Source organism: Entelurus aequoreus, linkage group LG15 (assembly GCF_033978785.1).
Source record: "Entelurus aequoreus isolate RoL-2023_Sb linkage group LG15, RoL_Eaeq_v1.1, whole genome shotgun sequence".
Lineage (NCBI taxonomy): Eukaryota > Metazoa > Chordata > Actinopteri > Syngnathiformes > Syngnathidae > Entelurus > Entelurus aequoreus.
Window position 1 is genome coordinate 40855346 of NC_084745.1, and position 23733 is coordinate 40879078.

A 23733-nucleotide genomic window follows, 5' to 3' on the forward strand; every position below is an offset into this window, starting at 1 on the left:
GTCAACATCCAGTGCAAATCTTAATATTCTGCAATAGTATAAGCATTTCAAAAGTAAAAGTATTGCTTATTTTGCTTTAAAATGTGCAAAAATAAAGATAAACATCCAATACAAAAAAGTGTAAAACTAAATATTCTGTAACAACAGTGTAAACATTTCAACAAAAGTGAAAGTATTGCTTATTTGCTCAAATGTGCAAAAATAAAGATAAACATCCAATACAAAAAAGTGCCAATCTAAATATTCTGGAGCACTGTAAACATTAAGTATTGCTTTTAAAATGTGCAAAATAAACATCCAGTCCAACACAGTACACAATAACCAATTCTACTCATTCCAGTGAGTGACTAACAGTTGTAATGAAGAATGGTTAGCATGTCTACATGCTCTGGTTCTTTTTTTGTTTACAATATTCCCAGCAGCTGAAAATAGGCGCTCAGAAGGGGTCGATGTGGCTGGAACTGAGAGCTAATTAGCCTTCACCTCAAGCCAGGACTGCGAGTGAGCTGAGCTGCAGTTTAAGTTTCTAGAACAGGGGTGGGCAATTAATTTTTACCGGGGGCCGCATGAGCAACCCGAGCACTGCTGGAGGGCCACATCGACAATATTTCAATTAAATTTTGCTCAATATTATTTTTGATGTATACCGTAAGATAAATAATAATAATAATAATTAATAATAATAGTAATACTTCAACATAGTGTGTGTAACAGCAGTCCATGACTAATATAAATAAATTAACATTAATAATAAATGACAGTAAAATAAGCACACGTATGACTGAGGAGTCATAGTGTAACTTTGTGTGGTGTTTGAGTTGTCCGACTTTTTGTCGGACAACGCACTAAACGCACCAGTGGTTTAGTGCTATGCGTGTTGGTGACAAGTTGGTTTTGGCCTGGTTTGTACGGCAGAAAATGACTAGTTTTTCGAGATAGAAGTGTTTTACTTATGTTTTTGGTGTGGTTATGGCCGAATATAAACAGTTTTGCTCAATAAAGTGATCGATATAATTCCTGGCCTCGAAGCATCTCGATAGACGTTACAATAGTTGAACGGTGTTCAATTGAACGGTGTTGACGAACACCGTTAGGGCCGCTTGTTGTCACTGTCACTCAAAGTTGCATTGCAAAATTACATAGAATAAATGTGTTTATTTTGTTTAGAATTCAGATGGGATTTGATTTGGTGCGCGGCATATATTTGCTGCGCGCAGCAGACGGTTGAGCAGTGCGCAATTGCGCAGGCACGCACCTTAGAGGGAACGTTGCATGGCAGTCCATGTCTTGTTGGAAACACGCCATTCTTCATCAACTTTTCTCTTTTTAGCGTCTCGGGTGTAAACCGTGCATCACTTGTCGCTGCATGTGCACCTTCACTCGCAGGTTACACACGGACACACGCCCATAAATAATAATTTTCAAAATAAAAGCAGCACAGTTGTATTGCGCGCACGACATAGATGTTTTTTCAACTTTATTTTGTAATTAATGATTGCAGCTGTTCACATTCACTCACAATCACGCACACGCATACGTCCACACGGAAGTAATACAAATAACGATTTTCAAAACAAAAGCAGCACCGTTGTATTGCACACTCGATGTAGATACTTTTTAAAATTTATTTTGTAATTTATAATTGGCCTCATGCGGGCCGGACAGGGACGCACAAAGGGCCGGATGCGGCCCGCGGGCCGCAGAATTCCCAGGTCTGTTCTAGAAGGTCAACGGGCTCATAGTGATGTTACTAGTAGTTGACTGGGAGGTGTTTATTATCATTTGGGGAGAGTCCGCTGCCTGATGCTCACCTGCTAAACACCTATCTACTCGACGCTGAAGCGCTGACTACATGCGCTCTGAATACACACTGCTGATTGGCTGGTAACGCTCTGAATACACACTGCTGATTGGCTGATAATGCTTCGTGTGTACCAATCAGATGGTTGTATGGGTGGGACAATGCTGCGTGCTGAGACAGAGGCAGAAGGAGCGAAGCAGCTTGTTAAGACTTTAGCAGCTAAAGTTAGCTTTAGCTTAGAAACTCGTTCGGTACACCCCCGTACCGAACCGAAAGCCCCGTACCGAAACGGTTCAATACAAAACACGTACCGTTACACCCCTAGCAGATACAAATAACACATTCATGTTTTTGTGTAATGATGACAACGTATGCTCACGCGGACGATTGACTAGTTGATGGTTTTCTTTTCAAATGTTCGTTCATAGCCGTTGTGCTGCTATGTTATCCATTTCCGCTCGACACAGTGTGCATACAACAACATTATTAGGCTGTGTATTGAAATACTCTCACACTTTTGACGACTTTTGGCGTGATTTTTCCCCCTCGCTCGCACCGCTCGCATCGTCTGCTTTGATCGTCTGCTTTGCGCTTCGCCATGACGGTAGCGTGATGTAAATATGCGACGCGTCGACGTATTTACGTAACCGACTTGTCCAGGGTGTTGCCTGCCTTTCACCCGACTACAGCTGGGATAGTCTCCAAAATGATTCCCAGGCGCGGCCACCGCTGCTGCCCAATGCTCCCCTCACCTCCCAGGGGGTGGAACAAGGGGATGGGTCAAATGCAGAGGACAAATTTCACCACACCTAGTGTGTGTGTGACAATCATTGGTACTTTAACTTAACTTAAACTTAAAAGATGGCGCTAACTGTTTTAATGACATTCAGACTTCACTTAAATCAATAACGGAGCAGCATCTTCTCATCCGGAAACGACAACACCGGTAATGTGTCCCGTGAAAAACCGTCAAACCGGAACTCTAATAACTAAAGTTCCTTGGGTGATTAATGTACACTCACTATACCAGTATGTTTTAGCGCTTTCATGGCGAGTTTAATGACAGATATAAGTAAGAACTTTACACTACTTTATATTAGAACTGGCAACAGCGGAGAATGAATGTCCCATAACAAGAAGATAGAGGAAAAATAAGAAGCTTATCGACTACGGTGTCAGCACGGACTACAAAGGCGGACGGGCGCAATTTTTCAGGATTTATGCAGATCCCAAATACAGATCAGCAGGTACCAGAAGGTAATACAAGTTGCTTTTGCATAATATTGCGAAACAAAATGCCATCTAATGTCTTACCTTATACACACACACACACCAAAATAATACTTATAAGTTGAAGCACAGTACAATCCATCAAATGGTGCAGCCCATGCTTATCTCTTATGTTTGACTGCCATCTACTGGTCACACTTATCATTACACCATGTACCAAATAAAATTGCTTCGAGATGGGTAAGCTCAACCAAACTTATTCCTTACATTAGTCGCACTGAGTTATAAGGCGCACTGTCGAGTTTTGAGAAAAAAAAAGATTTTAAGTGTGCCTTATAGTCCGGAAAATACGGTATGAGAATTTGTGAGCTGCTGCCTGCTCTTCTTCTCCCATTTGTCAAGCTATTTACACGAAGTTTGGATTTTTCTGTCGTCTTCATGTCCATCCATCTCTGGTGTTTGAGCAGTGGTTATTACTATCTACTTCACTAATTATATATATATTTTCATATTAAATACTTTTATCATATGTGTATATATTGTATCTGCTGATGTAGTGCTGCTGTAATTGTAAAAAAATAACAAAAAACCTGATAACCGATCAAAAAGGCAGCTAGCAATTGACGTCAAAATACCAAATATTGGCGCCGATAATCGGTCGACCTCTTAATCCAACAATCATCAATTATTGATATTTATTCAATATACATTGTAATATTATGTATGTCTCAGTCATTTCACATGTGCGATATTTACCGACGTGTGATTAGTAAAATGTCTGTATATTTAATCTTTTAAGTCATGTCTGCATGTTTGGCTGTGTTTCTGTTTACATACAATAGTGATGATGTGTGAAAGCAGATTTAAAAAGAGGCTTAAACTTAACCTCTGCTTCTTTGGCAGCTGGAGGACACACCCTCACTTTAACATCAGCTCAAACAGGCCCAACACACACACACACACACACACACACACACACACACACACACACACACACACACACACACACACACACACACACACACACACACACACACACACATTTGTGAAGCAGACAACACAATGGAAACTGCCTTCTTTGTGGATTTCCTTCCTTTGCTGAATCCAGATTGTTTCCGAGTGGCCACACCAACGCTGTGAGCAGAGAGTGGAAACCAGAAGTTGTGTTTTTAATGAAGTTGTATTGAAAATAAGAGCATAAAGTAGTTGTTATTCACATTTTTTGAGCAGTAGTTGGATTATTCTATAGTGTAAACAGACAGAAGATGCTGGGTTTGAGTTTGGATGCTTATTGGGACAGTTTTTGGCCAGTCTGGTTTTGTGGTGGAAGTGGTCTGCAGCACACTCCCTGTGACACACCCTGGCTCAGGGGGCTGACACTGGTGTTCAAACATGTAATGATTTGTTTGCAGTGTTTCCCAAGGCGCATATTTTACATGACAAATGTTTTATTAAGGTTAATGATGTACCTACTACCATTTAATGGAGTATTTCATAGTTCAGGCTGGCACTATATTGTGTGTGTGTTTGTGTGTGTGTGTGTGTGTGTGTGTGTGTGTGTGTGTGTGTGTGTGTGTGTGTGTGTGTGTGTGTGTGTGTGTGTGTGTGTGTGTGTGTGTGTGTGTGTGTGTGTGTGTGTGTGTGTGTGTGTGTGTGTGTTATATATCTATAACGTTTATTTATTAGGGCTGTCAAAGGTAATAATGCAATAACTAAAAGTTCCTTTAACGGCAATCATTTTTTTAACGCACATGCGTCTTGACTCCTTTTTGACCCTCGGGCCATTCCGTAGCATGGGGGAAAAGTGATGGCGTTAGTTGCTGTTGAGCCACCAGCTCATAAAAATAGCGAGCAGAAATGCTCAAAGAAACGTGGGACATTATGGAAAAAAATCAGATCCAAAGCCATGGCGAGTTGTTTTCCCATTAAGAAAAGACCATACTATCTTTGAGCGCCGTGAGACGACATCATGACGCACATTTCCACTCCAGAGAGGAGGAGCTTTACTTTCGTGTAGTATTTTCCAGATACCAATATTTTGATACCGGGACCAAAATGATTTCAATACTTTTCGGTACTTTTCTAAATAAAGGGGACCACAAAAAATTGCATTATTGGCTATATTTTAACAAAAAATCTTAGGGTACATTAAACATATCTTTCTTATTGCACGTTTGTCCTTAAATAAAATAGTGAACATACAAGACAACTTGTCTTTTATCAGTAAGTGAGCAAACAAAGGCTCCTAAAGGAGTCTGCTGACACATGCAGTAACATATTGTGTCATTTATCATTCTATTATTTTGTCAAAATTATTAAGGATAAGTGATAGAAAATGTATTATTAATCTACTTGTTTATTTACTGTTAATATCTGCTTAGTTTCTCTTTTAACATATTCTATCTACAATTATGTTAAAATGTAATAATCACTTATTCTTCTGTTGTTTGGATGCTTTATATTAGTTTTGGATGATACCACAAATTTGGGTATCAATCCAATACCAAGTCGTTACGGGATTTTACATTGGTCATATTCATGTGTCCAGGGACATATTTCATGAGTTTATAAACATAATATACATTTAAGAAACGAAATAAGATGTTGTGATGCCAAAAAATATTGACGTAATCATAGTAGTATCGACTAGATACGCTCCTGTACTTGGTACCATTACAGTGGATTTTAGGTGCAGATCCACCAGTGGTGTTTGTTTACATTTTGACGCCAGTTAGCTACGGTGTGTAGTGAAGCATGTTTAGCTATTCCTCGTCCTGCAGGGATGATACTTGTAAGAAACTTACTTTATTTGTCGCCATGGAGGCGAGGATTAGTGATTTAGAAGTAGCTACACCACTGCCGACTGGGGCTGGACTTTAGCCGCTAGCTAGCTAGCCATGTCTTAAAGCACCTTTTCCTGAGGGTGTTTCAGTGTTATAGCTTCACCTTTATCTTCAGTTTTTAAGCCAAAATGTGTCAGTTCTCCCTTTTCTGTCTACACACTGTTTGCTTGTAAGTACTCTGTGATTGTGCGCTGCCGAACATGCTCTTCTGCTCGTAAAACCAGCAATAACACGACGTGACTACAACGGGGGCACGGGGGGGTGGCGGACTGGTACTTTTTACAGGCGGTATAGTACCGAATATGATTCATTAGTATTGCGGTACTATACTAATACCGGTATACAGTACAACCCTACTTCCGTGTTTGGATTACGGTTAAGGTACATCGATAACATAACATGTATATTGTTAATGTCCTTCTGTAGTAAGATGGCAAACAAGCTCAACAGAAAGTAAAGACGGTAAGCGGGAAGACGAAAGGGTACTCATTTATTGCAAAAAGTCAGGTCTGTCTTCAAAATATGTCAAGACACCTTCTAAAACCAATCAAACTTTTACAGCTTCAAAATAAAAGCGCAGGTTTTTTAACTACATCACCAAAATCAAAATGTCTAAGTGTCTTACATTATGATCATGCTTTGGCAAAGACGTTTTGGAAAGGTATCTGTGATATTTGCACCTAAATAAATGCTAGTACTTCAATTGAAGAATATGGAGGCAATTTTTCTGGCTGGCTGAAATATTGTGTAAATTATTTTATAACGTTCTGGTTGACACTTTCCAGTTACATATTGTTTAACAGGCCAAAAAGTACAATTTATGAACAAATAGAGAAGGTTAAGACATTGTAATGCAGCAATATGAAGACCATTATGCATTATTTAGCATTTATTGAGGTAGAAATATCACAGATTACATTACTGAACATCTTTGACAACCAAACCATGATCGTTACAATCAACATTGGGTGTTATTAATGCCGTATAGCCTAGCTTCTCCTCTGAATGCAAGGGCTTCTACAACAGGAATACAAATTCTGTGTTCATACAAAATCTGGCAAGACACTAACGCACTGCAGGTATTTGAGGCGTGGTTGGGAGAGTGGCAGTGCCAGCAACCTGAGGGTTCCTGGTTCAATCCCCACCTTCTACCAACCTAGTCACGTCCCTTGTGTCTTTGAGCAAGACACTTCACCCTTGCTCCTAATGGGTCGTGGTTAGCGCTTTGCATGGCAGCCATTAGTGTGTGAATGGGTGAATGTTGAAACAGTGTCAAAGCGCTTTGAGTACCTTGAAGGTAGAAAAGCGCTATACAAGTATGACCCATTTATAAACCTTTTTTTTTTAAATATATTTTTTTGAATCCTCTTTAAAAGCATGTTTCTGTCCTTTTTGTGTTAAGCTGTTTTAAAAAAGTAATGTTTAAAACACATTGTATTCAAAACTTGAAAATTATATGTCTAGGATATGATAAAAAAATCATATCCATCTGCAGTTATTGCGATTAATTTTGAGTTAACTATAAACAAAATGTGATTAATCACGATTAAATATTTTAAATGCTTGGCAGCCCTACAATATATATAGCATATATAGATGATCACATTATTTGTCGTTAATACATCATCATTTTTGGGCCAATTAAGTGAACATTGAATATTTCCTACTGCACACCTGATGATCTCAGATTTGGGAATCACCGGTTTCAACATCTTCGTAATACACCAACATCAACATGCCTTTAATGGTGGTGGGAAAAATTATCGATTCTTAGATGCATCACGATTTGTACATGGACGACTCTGAATCAATGGACAGATGTGCAAGTATTGATTATTTAAGTGTGTAAAACTGAAAATGCACTCAGAGTGCGCAGACCTCTGCCAGTCCAATACTAAAAAAGTTCTGAATAGGGATGCCATGATAAACGGTTATAACTATAATCGTTGTAAAACTTCCAATGGTTAGTATTACCGTATTAAATCAAAATGATCGAAATACCGTGGTTGATAACCACACTTTGATAAACTTATGGACAGACTGGCTTTGGCTTGTTAGCTAGCTTAAATGCTATTTTAAATGTTAACATGAATAAACGGGACATTGATGTCTTTTTCATTAAGAAATGTCAGCCTAAACCTTTAAATACACATTCCTGTCTGAACAACTAAGATGTTCACATTGAACATAAAAGCTGTGGTGTTTTAGAACAAAGTGATCGATATACACTACCGTTCAAAAGTTTGGGGTCACCCAAACAATTTTGTGGAATAGCCTTCATTTCTAAGAACAAGAATAGACTGCCGAGTTTCAGATGAAAGTTCTTTTTTTCTGGCCATTTTGAGCGTTTAATTGACCCCACAAATGTGATGCTTCAGAAACTCAATCTGCTCAAAGGAAGGTCAGTTTTGTAGCTTCTGTAACGAGCTAAACTGTTTTCAGATGTGTGAACATGATTTACAATGTAAATAGTCATGAAAATAAAGAAAACACATTGAATGAGGACAAGTGTGTCCATACTTTTGGCCTGTACTGTATATTCAACAGTCAAGTAGACATAGACTAGTGCTGCACAATTAATTGAATTTTAATCGTGACCACGATTTGGGCAGCTCCGATTAAATGAGGGTGATCATTTAACAGAAAGCCTGCTCCGCTGCATATTAAATATGCACTTTCACAACCAACAGTCAGCCAACCACCAGGGGGCGACTGAAAGACAGTAGACGCATGTTAGAGTAATTAATAGTGAGCAAGAACAGAGGGTGACATTAGATCATCTGTTCGCTAGTAGCTTTGGAAAATATCAAGACAAATGAATGCATTATTACATCGGTACCCTCCCCTCCCATAGAGTTACCCACAGGGCGCTAACAGGCACGCATTTTAACCCCATAACAAACCCGCACGCTTCGCCATTCTCTAGGCACTCTCGCTCGTTCCCCAAAGCCCGGAAATGCTCCTGCGCGGCAAGAACCAACGAGCACGGCAAATCTGCGTTGGTGTGCACATCCAAACAAATCATCCAGTTGCAGCAACACGTTAAACATAACCACTGGTGATGTTCAGATGAAGCCTCATGAGGGATTGAACCACTTGAGCCAATTGGTTAGAGAATTTCTCGAAGCTTCAATGCAGGCTTCGGCACAAGACTCCACCTGTTGGGCAAATGTATAATTACGGACAGCTGTATCCTAACCACGTAAAGTGTGATGCATTGAATTGTTTTGTCAGTTATGGCTCTTGGAAATGACAATGAATCACAATAAATGTTTGACAAAATGATTTTGCTAGTTAGGTAAATTAACAAAGTATAATAAAATATGGTTTATGTGTTGTATATGTATTAGGCCTGGGGGTAGTATCGATTTGATTATTCAAGTTTTTTGTTGCAGACGATTTAAAAACGAAAATAGCGATTTTTGTCTCGTCTTGCTCTGGCATACTTTTTGCTCCTCAGGAGTTTCCGTAGCTTGCGCCGTCCCCTTACTTCCTTAGTGCTAACACTAACAAGAGCAAGACGTTTGTTCCAAAGAAAGGAAAAGTGTTGTCAGTACTTTGGTTTTGTGGTCTCTATAAGGTACACTCCATGGTCACTGGCCAGAGTCACTCATGTTGTCAATCCGCCAGGTATTTAAATGTAATATGTAAACACCCTGCCCGGCCAGATTGCTTGTTGAACTTGTGCCGTTTTGTGGGCCAAATTTAAGACACCGGTGAGCCGCAACCCTTAATTAAACATTCCTGTCCCACAGCTTTTTATAGTGAAGTAAGACTTATTTCATGCCATGTACTGAGTCACATAACATGACTGGCATCACATCATGTGCAATTACGGTTATATTACTGGTCATAATGCTACCTATACACATGCCAGAATGCTATGTTTTTAATGTAGTTAGTCCCCAAAACCCACAAATGGTGATTTGTATCAGTCCTTGGAAAATTCAGTGGAACTCCAAAAAATAGGCTGTTTGCAACCTTTTTGCGCATGTCTGGAGGGCAAAGTATTTTAAGCATTATATCACGACCACTCGCGGCTTTTAGCACGTAATGACGTAACTACGCCCATACGTAACATGTGCACGAGCATTAGATTTGTGGTTTGCTCGCTAATGATAGCGATCTGGATAGTTAACGTTGGCTATCCTTCAATATATATTTTCTGTCATAATAACACCATGACTGTTTTTGTGTATGTGCATGAACGCCAAATAAATTCCTCAGATCAAATTTTCATTCAATATAAGTAGTAATTGTAAAAAATATAGACGCTTAAAAAATTTTTTTCTGTTTAACCACTAATGGTATAACATAAGCTAGCCTGTGGTGTTCCTATTTTTTTGTTTGAAAAATGTAACTGACAAAAATTGCAAACCGCTAGGCGTCTTTAAAATTATGTATTTATTTCTACTTCTAAAATGTTTTAAATTCCTTTTGGTGGTGGTATGATATGGTTATAAATAACGGATGTATTAATTTATGTTAAAAAGGTATCTGAAATTAAACTAAACTGTCACGAGGGCATCACATACACATTTCTAATAAAATATCACTTTCTAACAACATAAATAACACTTAAATGAGTAAAATTGTAATGAAAACAACTAGTACAAAACATATTAATAGAAGTGCTGATTTGAACACTGAAACATTATTAACTGCAATCCATGTGCCTGTTTTGTTGAGAGGTGCAAATGTTAAAGTACATGAAATTGCCATCTGAAAATTGAAATTTGTTGATGAGCCACAGCTGGAGAAAAAAAGAGACGGAGACCGAAGTTTTTCCAGGCAATGTTAAAATCCTATCGCATTGGAAGCACAACATATAAACTGCAACACTCTGCTGACCAACAATAATCAGGGTTTCACACACATTCATTTATTTGTGGCGGCCCGCCATAAAGAATTACGTCTGCCACAAATTTAAAAAAATATATATATATATTTTTTATTTTTTATTTTTTGTCCTCTCCAGCTTCTCAGGCAAATCATATAGTTGATGTAGATATAGATGCTGTTCAGATTTACTTTACAAAAGAGAAGTGTAGGATACTTCTCTTGTTGCCTTATTTGTATTTGACTTGTTTAAATGTATTTATATTAGAAACACAACATGTGTATACAACAAAGAGTGCAAAGTCTGCAGGCAGTAGGAAACACATGGTTAAGGGTAGGGAGTAAAACTGATGGCAGTCTAAAGTTCAAGATTTTTGGAGCTCTTTGTTCAGTGGATCAGATGTTTGATGAAGCTCTGTGTCTATCTACCACCACTACTGTTTTCTGTTTATTTGTTACTGACTGTGGCAGGACACCTCTGCCTCTGTTTCACTTTATGTTGCTGGTAAATAATATGGTTGTAGTAGTAGGCTAAAGTTAAATTATTTAGTATGCACTAATTAAAAGGGCAGAGCTTTGAGACATTTTAGCTTTTATATTTTATAAGATATATTTTTTGTAAGAACCACAATTAATAAATATATTTCAGTGAATAACTTATTGTTCAAATCTGTATATAAATATGAACATAAAGTGTTGTAATTATATTGTAAAATGGATGGATGGATGGACGTTTAAAACAAAACTGTTATTATTAATTAGTAAGTATACATTTTTTGAGCCTTTTTAGAGAAAATCAAATCATTGTAGTAAATTATGCAAATTACTCGATGATGTCATGGTGACCACGCCCCCACCACCACAGGTATCTTGGCAGTTTATGAGAAACACTGATAATAGCTTTTATCTTTTTCTTTAGTGGCATTTTTGCGTTCTCTTTCCCTGCTTCTCAATGAGTCAGATGCAGCATGTATGCGCAGACGCCATCCCCTAAAGCAGTGTTTTTCAACCACTGTACCGCGGACCTGTGTGCCGTGAGATACAGTCTAGTGTGCCGTGGGACATTATGTAATTTCACCTATTTGTGTAAAAATATTTTATGCAAACCAGTAATAATAATATGCAAATAAAGTGCCGTTGTTGAGTGTCTGTACTGTCTAGAGCTCTGCAGAGTAACCGTGTAATACTCTTTCATATCAGTAGGTGGCAGCAGGTAGCTAATTGCTTTGTAAACGTTGTATCTAATGCTTAAACCAAAAACAAACAAAAGGTGAGTGCCCCTAAGAAAAGGCATTGAAGCTTAGGGATGGCTATGGAAATCTAAAACTGAACTGGCTGCAAAGTAGACAAAAACAGAATGCTGGACGACAGCAAAGACTTACAGCGTGTGGAGCAGAGACGGCGTCCACAAAGTACATCCGAACATGACATAACAATCAACAATGTCTCCACAAAGAAGGATAGTGTCCGCACAACTGAAATAGTCTTGATTGCTAGAACAAAGCAGGTGCGGGGAATAGCGCTCAAGGAAAACATGAAACTGCTACAGGAAAATACCAACAAAACAGGAAAAGCCACCAGGAGCGCAACACACTGCACACAGGAAAACTCCAAATAAGTGACGGTGTAATGTGACAGGTCGTGAAACTTACTTTGAGACAAGAGCTATAGTGATGGATATGGTTTAAAGTCATATCCTACAATTGCCAGAACAACTTTTTACTGTCAACATTGACTACTGAGTTACATTTTTTAATGTTTTCTGCTGGTGGTGTGCTTCTGCATTTTTTCAATGAAAAAAATGTGCCTCTGCTCCAAAAAGGTTGAAAAACACTGCCCTAAAGGTTGAAACACCATCGACATGAATGAGCACAACATCCAGCAATGGAAACGTGTGTTTATTTACTATCAAGTTCGTATCTTTAGTTGTTGTATTGCTACATGTCGCGAGAGTGGCAATACTGTGAACACTATCGCTGCAATGATTAGTCAACATTGTCGACAATAAAATTTGTCGCCCACAATTATATTTGTCGACATTAGTTGCGACGCCATCGCTCATGTTTTTACCGGGGGAAAGAAGGGTTGCAACATCCACTAGCAAAAACATGGCCAGTGCTAACATGTAAAGTGTAAAAACATTTCCTCTTATTCTTGTTAAAAAACATGAATACCTTGCTCATTTTGCAAAGCGGACCTCGTGTTTATGGCAGTACATCTGTGATACGCCAGCATTTAAAGCGGAGACATGATATCGGACATTTGGACGCGGTCTCAGCCTCGGTAAGAGTGTTAGTTTCTACCCTGCTGGTTAGCTAAGAAGAGTGAGACAAAGTTGTGTGACAAATAACTTTCATTTTAGCCAAAGTCAGCCAGCTAAACTTTCTCTACATCAATCCACGTAGGTTTTAAAGCATGTTTTAAAGCAATTTGCAATGGTGGGAAAAAAAAGGCACTGTAACAAACGGGAACCGGGCGCCCGCACACAGACACACACACACTCGCACATACAGTGTGAGACTAATAGGCACCAATGTGGATGTATCATAAGATTAAACATACAGTCTATTACCGTATTTTTTGGAGTATAAGTCGCTCCGGAGTATAAGTCGCACCGGCCGAAAATGCATAATAAAGAAGGAAAAAAACATATATAAGTCGCACTGGAGTATAAGTCGCATTTTTTGGGGAAATGTATTTGACAAAACCCAACACCAAGAATAGACATTTGCAAGGCAATTTAAAATAAATAAAGAATAGTGAACAACAGGCTGAATAAGTGTACGTTATATGACGCTTAAATAACCAACTGAGAACGTGCCTGGTATGTTAACGTAACATATTATGGTAAGAGTCATTCAAATAACTATAACATATAGAACATGCTATACGTTTACCAAACAATCTGTCACTGCTAATTGCTAAATCCGATGAAATCTTATACGTCTAGTCTCTTACGTGAATGAGCTATAAATATTATTATTTGATATTTTACGGTAATGTGTTAATAATTTCACACATAAGTCGCTCCTGAGTATAAGTCGCACCCCCGGCCAAACTATGAAAAAAACTGCGACTTATAGTCCGAAAAATACTGTAAATAGCTAACATTTTAAGAATTAATCAAATATAGAATTCTACACATTGTCTATTTGCAATGCCGTCAAAAGAGGCACTTTAACAAACGCGTGTGAACACACACGCGCACAAACACACACACGCGCACATACACACACACACATAAACACACACACGTTAAGTTGTGAGTTCAAACCCCGGCCAAGTCATACCAAAGACTATAAAAATGGGACCCATTACCTCCCTGCTTGGCACTCAGCATTAAGGGTTGGAATTGGGGGTTAAATTACCAAAAATGATTCCCGGGCGCTGTGATGAGGTGGTGACTTTTCCAGGGTCTACCCCGCCTTCCGCCCGATTGTAGCTGAGATAGGCTCCAGCGACCCCAAAAGGGACAAGCGGTAGAAAATGGATGGATGGATTCCCGGGCGCGGCCACCGCTGCTGCCCACTGCTCCCCTCACCTCCCAGGGGGTGATCAAGGGTGATGGGTCAAATGCAGAGAATAATTTCGCCACACCTAGTGTTTGTGTGACAATACTTGGTACTTTAACTTTAATACACACAATACAGAATGTGAGATATAACAGGATAATGCATACATTTATCATTTCTTTTCAAAACTGTTACAAAATACTGGGACCCCAAAAATGTTATTTTGGGACCCCATTTTTATGACATGACGGGGTCCCTGGGAATTTAAGGTATTTAATTTTGTTGAAATAAACATGTAGTTGGTGAACAATCCAGCAGAGGGGGCTGCACAATTGTATTTTTAGTAGTAGTAGTCTTGTTTTGAAAGCCTATAGGAGAAAATCAAGGATACTGGTGGGTGTGTTGGACCTGTGCGTTATAAGCTGCAATATGTAAACAATGTGCGCGTGTAACCGCAGTTGCAGGAAAAGAGTGCTTTAAGTCAAATATGGGTTTGGTTATTGGCAGCAGATGTGCTGCCTTGCGTTTGCCCCGCGGCAACAACTTGAGCCCCGCCATGCTCTGAATGACAACAAGTGTCCCGTTTCAGTAGTGCAGCTTGAGTGAGGTTAACTGAGAGCTTCACAGGTGACACGGTGTCAGGAGGAAGGTAATGAGATCAACGCAGACACGAGCTGAGCAGCAAAGTGAAGCAGGCAGCTGGCAGCGTAGATAATCCTGCATTATATTTGGAAGATGACACAATGTGACTCTGCAGATTCTCCTAGCACCCATTGGTCAAGTGTGTGTGTGTGTGCGTGGGCGTGGGCGTGTGTGTGTGTGTGTGTGTGTGTGTGTGTGTGTGTGTGTGTGTGTGTGTGTGTGTGTGTGTGTGTGTGTGTGTGTGTGTGTGTGTGTGTGTGTGTGTGTGTGTGTGTGTGTGTGTGTGTGTGTGTGTGTGTGTGTGTGTGCTATTCTGCAAGTGAGGATGAAATCATTTTGATTCTGAGTAATGAAAACTATGCCTCCTTGTGGTGGGAAACAATATAACATTCTTTAAACTGTTTCAGGACTGGCAATACCGTACTGTAATATTGTGGCTTTATTGTGTTCGTGTGTGACTGTGGAGTGAATGCGTAGTAACTTAATTTTGTACGGCCCTTTGGCTGTCTAGAAATGTAATATATAGATAGGCTCCAGCACCCCCCGCCACTCCGTAAGGGACAAGCGGTTGAAAATGGATGGATAGATCCAGTCTAACTTTGAACCATGTCTGAGTTATTGTGTAGAAATATGGGGAAATAACTACAAATGTGCGCTTCATTCTAGGGCTGCAACTACCAACTATTTTGATAATCGATTAATCTGTCGATTATTACTTTGATTAATCGATTAATAATCGGATAAAAGAGACAAACTACATTTCTATCCTTTCCAGTATTGTATTGAAAAAAAACAGCATACTGGCACCATACTTATTTTGATTATTGTTTCTCAGCTGTTTGTAAATGTTGCTGTTTATAAATAACGGTTTATAAAAAAAATATATAAAAAAAAGTAGCCTCTGCGCATGCGCATAGCATAGATGCAGCGAATCGATGACTAAATTAATCGCCAACTATTTTTATGATCGATTTTAATCGATTTAATCCATTAGTTGTTGCAACCCTACTTCATTCACTAATGGTGTTACAAAAAAGATCAGCTAGAATAATACATAATGTTAGATACAGAGAACATACTTTATTTATTGAATCACATATATAGAAATTCAACGATTTGTTGCATTTGCAAACAGTTAAAATGATGTACCAAGCAAACTATAACCTGCTACCCAATAATGTACAACAATTCTTCTCAACAAAATAGGAGAAATATAACCTTAAAGGAAAATCTAATTTAAAACATGTTTATGCTCTTACAACACTTAAAACCTTTAGCATATCCGTATGTGGAATGAAATTATGGAATGGATTAACCAAAGAAATCAAACAAAGCACCGATATGATTCAGTTTAAGAGACGGTTCAAACTACAAGTGTTCCCAAAGTACACAGAACAATAATCATGATGAATATCTTGAACCCTTTTTGTTTTTTGAGATAAAGGTTATTTATGTATTTAATCTTTCCTTACTTACTATGGTATATTATTTATTTATTATTTATTTATTCACTGTTCTGTTACAGAGAACAAGGACATTGGATAAAATTGCTATGGTAAGAAAAGGGGTAGGATGAAATAAGCTCAACTTCTTCCTACTCCTTTTCAGATGTGCTGTAATGAAACAACTGGAAATATGCATGTTCGAAATAAACTGAAACTGAACTAAACAGGCAATGTGATCCAACACAAACTATCACAGAACTTACATTGTTGTTCAGAAGTTGCAGAAAAGACATGTAAACAAATCTTTAGGATAACAAAATCAGCTTGAAATGTCAAATTAGTACGTCCATCCAGGATTTTGTGATGTCTTCCTCGCCTCAATTCACACAAAATCAGTCAATTTATACAAGTAACGCACGGCCTCGCAATGTTGTCCATTGCCTGCAACTTCCCCACACTATTTAGCCAATTAGCATCAAATTTGTTTTTAAACGTCGCTCAAACGCGCACATCAACTGTCTAATCAAAACGTACTTTAGTTTTTTGTGTAGATGAAGCAGGAACAACTAGAACATGTAACAATATGTCTACTCCCGCATAGTTCAGACCTACTTCCTGTTACTGTCCACGGCGCTAAGCTGTGTGGGTAATGTAGTACATAAACCTTTGCTTCCTAGTTTAGATGTATTTGTTTATTTCACATTTATTTATCCAGCAGAGTTGTACAGTGCGAGCATTGTATTGATTGATATTGATATTGATAATATATCAGTATATATTATATACTGTGTATATATCCATACATTTTCTACCGCTTGTAATATGTAAATATTGCATATATGTTATATTTTATATTGCTACTATGGTACATTTTTAGTCTACTTTATGCCTTTTGTTTTCACCCTCTTTTTGTGCCCTTGTGTGCATTATCCTTTCCATCCTTTGTAACAGAGCTACTGTGTGGAACAATTTCCCTTGTGGATCAATAAAGTTTGTCTAATGTCTAATTTCACTTGCACATGCGCCTAAAAATAGATTGTGCAAGTATGAAAAATTAAAAAGGGAGCAGAAGTGTGAATGCGTATTTCAACCCTTTCATTCGCAGTTTACTCCTAAAATAAATCCATGTAAAGTGGCTCGAATTAAAGCCACATTTTTGCGTATCTGTATCCTAATCGACAAGTCTCCTATAACTTAATTTTTTTAAGATTGATGTCCTGCAAAACACAGAACAATCACTTAATTTGGCAAAGCTCAGTCAATAATGTGTCCACGGCTCCACAAAACGTCAAACAACTCCAACATCAGACATAAACTATAAGTGACTGGTCGTTACACTCAATGCAGTTGAAATGGAGCCAAAAAATGTCATTAAAAGTGTTATGCAAGTGTGTCACTGTTTCGCAAGTTAGCTCGTAGCTATCAGTACAGCAGAGTTAAGAAAGGTAAAAGCTGATAACGTTTCTTTTTTTGTGAAACAAACAGGTACTGTACTTGTTGCCGTATTTGTATTGGACTTTATTAAATGCTTGGGTAGAATTTTATTAAACAAAAACAGTTTTCTTTTAAGTAATATAGAAGTTTATCAGAGCTGTTTACCTATTTTATGGAGGAATGTAGTTAATCATGGAACTTGTTTCCAATGTTATTAAAAAAGTATTGATTTTGAATCCAGAATCGTTTTCAAACGAGAATCGATTTTGAACTAAATTCACAGCCCTACTGTAATCAGATCTGTGAATATTCTAGAAACATATATTAAGAATGTTAATCATCAAATACTGTTCCTGTGTTATGGTATGTCTTACTGATGAAAAGTTACAGGAATGTAGACTTTATCCCATGCTTGTGCTACAGCACACATCTCATTGTGCAACATGGGAATGTTTTCGGTTGGACTAAATTTGATCTTTAAAAGGGTTAGCGTTTTCTGAAATCCTTCAGCTCATGAAAAACAAGATGTTTTGTTATTGTCATTGTAAATGCAGGGTTTCCCACACATTCATTTATTCGTGGCGGCCCGCCACGAAAGAATTACGTCCGCCACAAATAAAAAATAAAAAATAAAAAATATTTTTTTTAATTTTTTTTTCTTTTTTCTTCTTTCTTTTTCTTTTTTTTTTTCCTCTCCAGCTTCTCAGGCAAATCATATAGTTGATGTAGATGCCCATATCGGCTGTTCAGATTTACTTTACAAAAGAGAAGTGTAGGATACTTCTCTTGTTGCCTTATTTGTATTTGACTTTATTAAATGTATTTATATTAGAAACACAACATGTGTATATAACAAAGAGTGCAAAGTCTGCAGGCAGTAGGAAACACATGGTTAAGTGTAGGGAGTAAAACTGATGGCAGTCTAAAGTTCAAGATTTTTGGAGCTCTTTGTTCAGTGGATCAGATGTTTGATGAAGCTCTGTGTCTATCTACCACTACTACTGTTTTCTGTTTATTTGTTACTGACAGTGGCAGGACACCTCTGCCTCTGTTTCACTTTATGTTGCTGGTAAATAATATGGTTGTAGTAGTAGGCTAAAGTTAAATTATTTAGTATGCACTAATTAAAGGGGCAGAGCTTTGAGACATTTTAGCTTTTATATTTTATAAGATATATTTTTTGTAAGAACCACAATTAATAAATATATTTCAGTGAATAACTTATTTTTCAAATCTGTATATAAATATGTACATAAAATTTTGTAATTATATTGTAAAATGGATGGATGGATGGATGGACATTTAAAACAAAACTGATATTATTAATTAGTAAGGATACATTTTTTGAGCCTTTTTATAGAAAATCAAATCATTGTAGTAAATTATGCAAATTACTTGATGGTGTCATGGTTACCACGCCCATAGCCACGCCCCCACCGTCATAGTTTATGGGAAACACTGAAATGGGCTAACATCACTACAGTATCTGTGTTCTATTTGTTGAGTTGAGTTTGAGTTTGAGTTTATTTCGAACATGCATGCATACAACATGGTACATCACAATTCCCAGTTTCTCTATTCAATATGTTCGAAAAGGAGTAGGTAGAAGCAGAGCTTATTTAATCCTACCCCTTTTCCTTTACATAGCAGTTGCTAACACTTTTGTTCACTTCCTGTTCTCAATTTATTCACAATACACTCCATAAGTAATAACATTACAAATAAATGAATAAATAATAATTAGTGAAGTAAATTATATTTTATATGGTGAAATAAATAAGATTATCTAGAAAATGAATGAAAGGATAAAATAAATTCAGAATGTTTATCATGGTTCTTCTTCTTTGTACTTTGTAAACACTTTATGTTTGAAGAGTTTCTTGGATTGGATCATATTAGTCAATTTTTTGATTTATTCGTTTAATCCATTCCATAATTGAATTCCACATACTGATATACTGAAGGTCTTAAGTGTTGTACGTGCGTATAAATGTTTTAAGTTGCATTTTTCTCTAAGGTTATATTTCTCCTTCTAAGGTTTTATTTCTCCTTTGTTGTTTTAATCCTGTACTTTTTTCGGTTAATGTTGCAAGGAACACTTAAAACATTGATAACAAATTCATAAAATCACAAGTTGCTTCAATGTTGTTTTTTGTTTTTTTAAGTCAACTTTTGGCACCACTTTCTGAAAAAGCTGCCGCAAATTTGGGCATTTTAGGCTGCAACAAATCACAAAAAAAGCCTTACAGATTGATTAAAAAGTGGCAAGAAGCACTTAAATATCTGAAAGTTTGACTATACTTGACAACTCAAAAGTGAATATTAAGTGAATATTGTTTTCAAACTGACTGAGACCGACAAATTCCTTCTACCCTTTCTACAGCATACTTGCAGAATAATTAATGTGCCGACAATGTGTACTTTTGTGTGTGCAGCCATGGCGGAGTTAGACTTGAGTCTGAGTGACGCTCTGACAGACAGCGCTCCACAGCAGGGTCCTGAAAGCTTGGTGGAAAGGGACTTTGTGGCTCAGTTGGAGGCAGAGACCTATGATGATCAGATCGGGGAGAAGGTTGGCAAGACAGACTACATCCCCCTGCTGGACAATGACGATGCAGGTGAGAAGTACATTCACAAGGATAACGCATTTCAAGTAGGGCTGGGCGGTATATCGATATACTCGATATATCGTGGGTTTGTCTTTCTGCGATATAGAAAATGACTATCGTGATATTCGAGTATACGTTCTCACGCAGTTGCTTTTAGCTGCGGGGCATTAAACTGCATGTGTTTCTCACTCTTTCCTGTCTCTCCTTCTCACAGAGACTTAAAACAAACGCACCTTCTTACATACGTCACATACTGTCGCGTGAGCAACGTCACACGCTTCCGTGGAGCAGACAGGTAGCAACATAGTAACGTTAGCTGTGATGCTAACAGGTAACGTGTGGTTTGAGTGGTAATACGAGAGAAAGAAGGTGCGAATCTGGTAACAAATGGAGGAATAATTAATTCCCAAGAAAAACAGCACGGGGTCCATCGTCTGACGGTGGTTTGGCTTCAAGCGGGAATATGTCTTTACATGTCAACATCTCTGTTTGGTGCCACACCTTACTTAATGCCGAAGCAACTATTCCCACATCAACACCGTAGGACATACTGTATACTAATTGATATGCAGCTCATTTTTATGTGACACTTATTGAAATATCTTGTGTGACATCATGCACAAAAGTGCGCTTTATTTGTTTTAAACTATTGTAGTGGCGTTCTGTACAAAAAGTGCACTTTAATTTACTGTTGTTTTGAAATGTCATCTTAGTGACATCATTCACAAAAGTGCACTTATAGCTTGCACTTTCTGTTTTGGAAATGACATGAATGTTTGTGCCACTGCTTAATAACTGTTTAATAAATACAGTTTTGCTAAATTTACTTAATTGTGATTTCCCTCTCTGCATGAAAGTTTAAAATGAGCATATATTAATGCAGTATGAACAAGAATGTTTTAATGTAGACACATAGAATCATCATACTGCTGTGATTACAGGACTGTCTCAGAAAATTAAGATATTGTGATAAAGTTATTTATTTTCTGTAATGCAATTAAAAAAACAAAAATGTCATACATTCTGGATTCATTACACATCAACAGAAATATTGCAAGCCTTTTATTATTTTAATATTGCTGATTTTATTATTTTAATATTGCTGATTTTTGCAGTAATCCATGCAAAAGGATTCCCAACCAAGTACTAAGTGCATTAATTGACATTTTCCAATGTTTGATTTTGTTTTGCTGTTATAAATCTTTTTTTTTTAGTTGGTCTGAGGAAATATTCTAATTTTTTGAGATAGGATTTTTGAGTTTTCTTAAGCTGTATGCCATAATCAGCAATATTAAAATAATAAAAGGTTTGCAATATTTCAGTTCATGTGTAATGAATCCAGAATGTATGACATTTTTGTTTTTTTAATTGCATTACAGAAAATAAATAATTTTATCCCAATGTTAAAATTTTCTGAGACAGTCCTGTATATGTATCAAGTGTTCATTCAAGGCTAAGGCAAAATATCGAGATATATATCGTGTATCGCGATATGGCCTAAAAATATTGAGATATTAAAAAAAGGCCATATCGCCCAGCCCTAATTTCAAGTGATTTTTCATCAAAACGTACGTTTCACATCAGGGTGTAATGGTTCATGAATTCAAAATATGACCTTTTTGGTATGATGCAGAGGAGTACCAATTTCCCACATGGTACACGTTAAGTGAAAGACAGGAAGTATAACATATAAAGTCATGCTTTTATTCGGTAAACAAAAACCGTACAGGAGTCATTGATAGTGAAAGTCAATAAATCAAAGTTTATTGATAGAGCCCTAAATCACAAGTGTCTCAAAGGGCTGCACAAGCCACAATGACATCCTCTGCTCAGATCCCACATCAGGGCAAGAAAAAACTCAACCCATGGGATACAATGAGAAACCTTGGAGGGCACCGCAGATGTGGGGAACTATGTTATTTTTAATTTTAGATACAAATAAAAGATGATTAAAAAGATAAAAATTTTCCCGGACGAACCCCCAATTATGTTACGGTCACCGCAGCCGTTGTCTAGAGACAAAACGTCTAGGGACGCGTAAAATAGTGACGTGAGTTTCTGAAAGACTTCTTTTTATAGTAACCAATGTTCCTCAACTGTTGGTCTCATCTGTTTCTTTTAAAACCCTGAGCGTGTTGAAAAAATGTTTTACGTAATATGAACGGCAGACGACCTTAAGTGCCTAATGATATCAGGCACAGCTGGACCCTCGCTGCCATTCTGGATCCCTTTGGATGTCATTCAGCCACAGGGCCCACAGTCTGAGCACAAAGCCTCTGCTTTGGATACACCAGCGAGCTGGTTGAATAGACTTAATCTCAGTAGAGTTATGTCCCCGCATTGAGCAATTACCATGCAGATGTTTTCAGAACCCCATAAGTGGGGTGGCATGGCTTAATTACTTAGTTTTTATTAATAGTAGTTATAATGGTGGGGACGAGGTGGCTCGGTTGGTTGAGCGGCCGTGCCAGCAACATAAGGGGTTCCTGGTTCAATCCCCGGCTTCTGCCCTCCGAGTCATGTGAGCAATACACTTCACCCCTTGCTCCTGATGGGTCGTGGTTCGAGCCTTGCATGGCAGCTCCAACCATCAGTGTGTGAATGGGTGAATGTGGAAAGCGTGTCAAAGCGCTTTGAGTAACTTGAAGTTAGAAAAGCGCTATACAAGTATAAGCCATTAACCCATAATAATACGTGTTATTAATAGGCACCTTTCAAAGACACAATACAATGTGAAAAGTACAAAAAACATGTACATTTGTTAAAAATAATGTGTATTTATCATATCACATCATATCCCACAATAGCGCACAAGCTAGTTTCCGTCATTGAACAATATTGCAGTCTAAAACAGTTTATCAAATAATTATAGTTGCACATTACTTATACACGAAGTATTGTGACCACGACGTGTCGCTAAAAAAACGTTACCATTCCACTTCAACTTAGACAAAATAAATAATAAATTAGTTAGGGTTGTTTTCTGTTTGACTAATTTCACTTGAAAAATCCTTTAAATGTATAGAAAGTGGATCAAATTAAGAGTAAGGTTCTCGCGGTTCTGTATAATGGACAAGTTTCCTACAACCACTGTTCCTCAAAGGTGCGTACTGCTAACGTCTTCTCTGCACATGGCAACGTAAGATAATTATTTACCTTAATGGTTTCCAAACGGTGTCTGTCACGGGGCAGAGAAACAGGTGATCGAACAAAACAAAAGTCATTGTCATGGACCCACTCGCTGCGGAAGCTAGCTCTCCAATCAGCTAACGAGACGCAACAACCCCACGGTGACATTTTGGTGAATTTTCAAAACTGGAACTACTAAAATAATGTCAATGTAAGTTAATAATACTAACACAGACACTTGTGATTGTG

The 23733-nt window shown here is 37.8% G+C and overlaps 1 protein-coding gene across 4 annotated transcripts in view; it reads left to right on the plus strand.

The window, feature by feature from the left end:
- LOC133630153 (microtubule-associated protein 4) overlaps positions 1 to 23733 on the plus strand; it is a 240221-nt gene that overhangs the window by 44776 nt on the left and 171712 nt on the right. For all 4 annotated transcript variants that reach the window (XM_062021524.1, XM_062021525.1, XM_062021527.1 and 1 more), the window contains exon 3: positions 20182 to 20364. In XM_062021524.1, coding sequence (XP_061877508.1) covers positions 20182 to 20364 — 183 coding nt within the window. The remainder of the gene's footprint in view (positions 1 to 20181; positions 20365 to 23733) is intronic.